General features: G+C 38.6%; 1 protein-coding gene across 1 annotated transcript in view; it reads right to left on the minus strand.

Moving 5' to 3' along the window:
* Positions 1–333: 333 nt before the first annotated feature.
* Positions 334–6,955, minus strand: part of LOC119576939 (ras-related protein Rab-3) — a gene marked incomplete in the record, with an annotated part of 45,590 nt that continues 38,968 nt past the window's right edge. The window contains 2 exon segments of the mRNA XM_037924589.1: positions 334–4,023; positions 4,254–4,425. Of these exon segments, the coding sequence (XP_037780517.1) occupies positions 3,883–4,023; positions 4,254–4,425 (313 nt within the window).

Raw genomic sequence — 6,955 nt, forward strand, 5'->3', positions numbered from 1 at the left:
CATCGTTATGGATTCTGCTGAAGAGTATTTGGATATGCAGTTAAATTCCTTGCGCAAAAGTGATCTGTATGCGATACAAGTCTTTGGAACGTAATAAGTACATTGTTTAGTTATTACCGCATTTTGCATTTCCTGTTCTAATACTTGTGTCGCCTTTTATGTTGTTGTTTTTTCTTTTTTTTTTCTTCTTCTTTTTTTTCTTCTTCTTTTTGTGAATTCCTTAGAACTGAACATCTTCATTTGTCTTTTAACATACAATCAGAATGAGGTAAATTGTTGCAACAACACAGGGTATATCACACTTGCTTGCCAGGGGAAAATTAAAAGATGCAATATCGCAACATAATTCTTTATTGATGATTAAGCCTGCCTTTTAAATCTGCGATGATTTTTGTCGTGTTTTCACAATAACTAACAACAACTGGTCGCCACCTACACCTACAGGGCGTTGTTGACTCTACATCACCGCATACCAACAACACAGACAGTACAAAGACAACAATTAATTTAAGGAAGATTAAGTATGGCTAAACTTCCATAAGTTAATTATTTGCTCTGCTCCATTCATGACTTTAGGTTAGATCTTCATGGATACTAAGTCTTCTTGACACAAGTATCTTCCCTTCAGCATCTATACACTAAGAAAATAATAGTCACTCCACTGTTTAAATGACTATTTTCATACTAGAATATATAATGCTTGGACAACAAGTGATCCATATAAGAAGACTGAAGTTACCATGTTATCTCCTACTTGATTATTTCAATGAGTTTACATTTGTGTAGTGACTTCTGATAATGAACTTACAATCACATCAAGTAGTGTTCATCACCACTTGTCACACCACAGGTACAAAGACATAGGTAGTGGCTGCATCCTGAGGCAAGTTTTAAAAAAGGCCCAGTGAGAGAAAAGGCAACTGAGTTGTGCATTTCTTTCATCATATGGGATAGGAGAAGACAAGCCAAAGAGGTGACAAAAAAAAAGAATATTATTTTAAATTACCGAAAGAAGAAAAAAGCAAAATTGAATGTAATCATAGATAAACCACAAAGAAATCTCAGATATTAAAATAACTTGTTCTCTGAATGTAGCCATTCATACACTGGAGATAGAAGGATACATAACACATTAACACTTCTCTTGTACACAGTTGTTGTGACATTGGCCAGTACATAGTGCTGAATGTCTGACTCACATACTTATATCTCTATAGATGGGCTGATATTTACCATCCGATCATTTGGAGATATACAATACTCACGAGATGACATCTTGCATTTGCTTTCAGACATATGGCCTTAATCAGAGATTCTGAGCCTTAGAAATTTTCAATAAGGCCAGTTTCCTTTGTTTCGGTGGAAAGGAAAATTGAAACTTACTGCAACCCAGGATAAAGCCCAAAATCCCTGACAATGACACAATGTTAAGGAGTCATGATGGGGAAAATCCATTATCACAAAATTACAACAAACTCCAATGACACATTACAGAACTAAGGCCAGACACATGTGTAGTGGTTTTTCTTTACAATTGTGGAACTAACTGTTTCACAGCCGTATTCTAGGAATCAACTCGAGTAGACCAATTACAGGTCAGCGTTCCCTGGAGGATACAATAGACATTCCTAGTTTTCAGTGTTTACATCAAAGGGCAGGATAAAACAAAACAATAGCCACAGGATTCAGGAAATGGTTATATATTCCCAACACTTTTTACTCAAAGTTTCTAAGTACCTCTTTTGGGAAGGGGTCTGGGTTCCATGTTCTCTTCCAGATAGGTACAAAAATGAAAGCCAGAAAACACTGAACTTCTGTGGTGATAGTCTGAGATCATTCCAAAAATATGGCATATTGAGTTCTTGGTACATTAACCACTCCTTACATCCTAATTACAAACAGCACATGCCTAAATCTTTAGTCACATTGATGCACAGTGTGTTAAACCAGTTTTGAGTAATTAAGGCAAATTGACTTGTAAGTAATTTTATGTACAGTAGTCACTTCAAATATGAGCTTTGATACAAGATAAAATTAACCAGTAGGTTTCTTACATCACATTGCAGACAGTATGTAGGCCTAGCTGGTGACGTCTTATAAAATGCAAATTTTCTTTCTTATACTAAGACACAATTAAGCTCTCTATATCGATATCTTTCCAAAGTACAGCAAAGTTTCTGTACTGCTTTAGTTGTGTAATCCATAACATTTTTCATAACACCAATATTAAAAACAATATAATCAAGTATGTCTGCAGACCATCAAGGCAGAGGCATCTGTAGCAAGGAAGCTTAAACACACTATTTTTCAATGTGACTTCATGGAAAGCGCTTACAGAGTGATGAGTCTGGAATAGGTAGTTTTTGGCTATTCCATACTAGGCAAAAATAATCAGTAATACTATAGAAACTCTGCCTCATCCATGACTTTCATAGGAATTACTTACAGTTCTTGAATGGACAAGTATTAAATTCCTATCATAAAACAATTTTACTTTTATGCTGGAAGCCCTATTATCTGAAAGGGCTTGGGTGAAATTTTTGCAAATCACATTATGCCACATATTCTTCATAATATGCAATATTTCAGGCATTATTTTTGTTGGGAATATTGATTTCTTAACTAAATATATTTCATTCATTTAAATGATATGTCCCCAAAATCCACAAAAATGTATCAAGGCCCTTTATTGGTAATTAAAAATTCTGCCGCTCATAATTGTATATTTGTGTAGAACTCATGCACTCACTGTGTTTTATTTACCATGTGTATACATCTTATGTTTCTAACTACTAGTCTAAAGTTCATTAAATGTCTATAGAGAATGTAACACAAATAGATGAAGATGCAGCTGAGAAATAATTAATGAGGGTCTTGGGAGCAAAGTCTCCTTAAATTGACAAGAAATGTGGGAAGTTAAATGTGAATACAGTATATTATTTGATTAGTACCAATGACAAAAAATAATGTGGCATTTGAAAAGGTATAGAAAGAGATATAGATAATGGTTGAGATGATCTATTTGATCTTAATATAGACTGTACATTCAATAATTGTAGATACTTTGAGTCAAATGATTAAATTATTTATTGGAACACATTTATTATCTCCAAATTCACAATTACTGTTGTGATATGGTGACATTTAGAAAAAAAAAAAGATGTGTCCAAAGCATTACAAATGCAGCCTTAATTTGCATCTACGCTCTAATTCACAACTTGTTGTTAATCTATGCAAACAAGGACACTATCATTAGTATTCAAATGACTAATCATTCCGTATTCACAAAAATTGCCCAGTACAGGACATGTTAAATACATGAGTTACACATACATTTTGTGTCCTAATATGGATCTGATTTTGGTCAAACCTTAAAACCTCTCAGACTTTAGCTAAATGAGGAATAGGTGACATGAGACAAAAGTAATAGGTATTTACATTAATCTTACTGATTCTATTCCATTCAGTCTCAAAAAATCCTAATTGATTGCTCTTGGACACATGTCGGCCAACATGGGTTGACCTATACAATGTTAAACCCAGGGAGCATTATTGTGCTAATTCTTATTCGTGCCTCTAGAAATATATCTTCATTTACATGTGGACTTAACAGCAACTATTGGTCTCAAATAAAGATGCTCTTTTATTCCAGTTCCTGCAGCATTATTACCCATCATGACATAACAGTTCCGCAGCAGGACATTGGAAGGTGCCATAGGGCGCGCTACGTAGATAACCACTCGTTCAGTGACCTTGTAGTGGCTGCTTGTAATTGGTCGGGAGTAGGAATGGTCTGGGTCTATCCGTGGGCATGTAGTGCATTAAGTGGGTACGAGCAGGAGGGTAGGGACAAGCAGAGGGTAATTAGAGTACCCCTGGGTGTTAGCACTGACAGGATCCGTTTTGTGGTTGGGGATTCTCCGTGAGCCTTGTCCCCTTGTTAGCATTCACCAAATTGGGGTCCGTATCCAGACTTTCAGACATCTTGTCACAAATAATATCCACCAAGCGCTCAAACACAGCCTGGAATAACAAGAAGAAATCATGAAGCTAATGAAATGCTGAAATACACAGGTTTCCTAATTATACGTGAGTGTAATGTGAAAATAAAATTCATACAGCTTAAAAAACAAAACATGTGTATATAGCAGATTAATGTTATAAATACTCACAAATGGAGAACGAACTCACATCAATAATAAAGAGAACACAAGGTTAAAATTTTAAAAAACTTCATAATGTCACTTCACTACCTTCACATTGATGTTTTCCTTTGCTGAGGTCTCGTAAAACTCGAGCCCAAGCTGGTCGGCGAGCTGCTTGCCCCTTTCGTAAGAGATAACACGCTCGTCCTCCATATCACACTTGTTACCCACGAGAATGACCTGAGCATTGTCCCAGGAATAGGTCTTTATTTGTGTGCACCTGTGGATTAAAGGATGGGTTTATAAATCTCTATATCACCATCATTGCTATCACCATCACCATCATCATTATCATCACCATCACCATCACCATCATCATCATCACCATCACCATCATCATCATCATCACCATCACCATCATCACCATCATTATCACCATCACCATCACCATCCTCCTCCTCATCATCATTAATGTATAGAAATGAGTTAACCTAAGCCTTAAGCACAACTGGACCCGGGGCTGTCGGCATAGTCCAATATTAACCTTTTAAAAATCTGATGAGAAGGACATATATAACTGAATGAACGTTTTTTTTTTCTGATTATTAAGACCTTAAGGAACATGAAAATGCTTTCAATTTCTTGTTGTCAATGCAATGGAAATATTTCAAATTCATCAGTGCTGACCATTTTCCAAATAAGAAGAAGTAAGAAAATATTTTTAAAATTAGACTTCATTTCTGAAAATGCTGTTACTACAGAAAGGGTGAGAGTGCGTGTGCGTGTGCGTGTGTGTATGCGTGCGTGCGCGTGTGTGCGTGTGCGTGCGCGTGCGTGCGTGTGTGCGTGTGTGCGTGTGTGTGTGTGTGTGTGTGTGTGTGGTGTGTGGGTGTGTGTGTGTGTGCGTGTGTGTGTGTGTTGTGTGTGTCGTGTGTGTGTGTGTGTGTGCGCGTGTGCGTGCTGTGTGTGTGTGCTGCGCATGCGTGGTGCGGTGCGTGGCTTATGCGCTGTTAGTTTCCGCGCGTAGAAGGCATGTGAAAGTGTGAGCACAAATCATATATTTTTTTTTTTACTTATTTAACATATTGCCAGAGTTTGCCAGTCAATCTTTTTTATCACCTGTGATAAAGTGAAATGTGTGTTGCCGCGCATCAACATAAAAAGAAGTGACATCCAATTACAGCCAGGGATTGGTGTCCAATTTTAAGTTGGGAGAGATAATTTCCATATCAGGGCAATATGGTAATAAACGAACATCAAAAGCCTTCGAGAATAGTCTCTTTTTTTTCTTTTCTTTTCTAAGGGCAGACGGGATGCCTATAACTCCTTAACAGCCAATCAAGAACCGCAACGGCGACACAGTTTTTGGAGCACTGTGACGTGAAATTATGAATAAATTCCCTTTAGCAGTAATGGTTAAAGGCACTGGTCTAATTAATGTTCCCTTAGAATTTTATGTATCGACGAGTGTAGGTTAGAATATTTCATTTCATAACCAGAAGAAGCCACTAAAAGAATAAATAAAAAATTCGGTGTTGTTCCAGCATCTCATGTTTGTTCAAAATGGGTGGACGCTGATAAAAAGATGCAGAGAAATATGTGGTAAAAGAAATACCATAAGTCCGAAGAATCAAGTTGTGATGAGAAGATTTGCTTCAACGCGAATGTGGGACACTTGCCAGAGGCGGAGGCGCTGCAAGGAAGCAGTCTTTTTGCTTCTTGCAGACACACGCATGCAGATACATACATGCCGACGATAAAACTGTCCGTTTGCATTATGTTTATAGGCAGGGACATTGCTGTGAGCTTGTGTGCAAGAGTATTTGGACAGGGCGATGCGTAGATAACTTATGTGGGAGTTCAGAGGTTGATAAAACACGGAGTGAGTTTTCGAGTACGTGGGTGTAGCAATTCTTGAGAGCGATCGAGCGCCGCCGCGATAATTGAGCTGCACTAATCCTGCAAAGTCACGTTTTTAATCAAGCGATTTTTCTTTATTACTCCAGCTTAAAAGAAGCAATAAAACTACGCCGATCTGCCACGTGCTTCTCGACTGGGTCTATGCGCCTTCCAGGAAGTTGTCACATTCCTGTCACCCGTGCCATGGTCGTGTCACTTATCATATTCCCAAGATACCTTTCCTCTTTCAAGGGACGTGAGAAGACCCAATGCCTCTGAGAGTTCTGAGTGACTTACAACCGACACCTACTGAGGTGACTGACAAATCGTCTGAATCATCAACATATCATATATCTTGCATTTTAGGTTTCAAATATAAAGCCTCAAGCTAAGTCCTGTCTTTCCCACTTTTTTATCCATCTTCATCTATATCCATCCATTTCTATCCATCTCCCGAGACTTTCTGCTATCTGCCCCCGGTTCCTTCCCTTCAGTTTTAAGACCTTAATGCTTGCCCTCGTGTCTCGAGCCCCGACTTAAAGCTTTGGTTGCTGTCAATATCCTCCAGGAAAAACACTTGCCACTCGAAACTCTCCTCACGCCTCGACAATGATGCTTCAGCGGGAGAAAATCTTAAGAAGAGTCGGCGGTTCACGACCCTTCAGCTTCCACGAAGAAAAAAAGGGGTATTGATTGTGACTGTGACTGCTGGCGACGGTCTAGAAATATACTGCTCTATGGAGGGGAGGGACAGAAAGGGAGAGAGAAAGAGAGGAAGGGGGGTTGAGAGGGAGGAAGGGGAGTTTGGAGAGAGAAAGGGAGGAAGGGGGGATGAGATGGAGGGAGATACAGCGAAGGAGGGAGGGAGGGACAGTAAGAAGGAGAAAGAGAGAGGGGAGAGGGAGAGGAAG

The sequence above is a fragment of the Penaeus monodon genome, chromosome 9 (genome assembly GCF_015228065.2).
Source record: "Penaeus monodon isolate SGIC_2016 chromosome 9, NSTDA_Pmon_1, whole genome shotgun sequence".
Classification (NCBI taxonomy): domain Eukaryota; kingdom Metazoa; phylum Arthropoda; class Malacostraca; order Decapoda; family Penaeidae; genus Penaeus; species Penaeus monodon.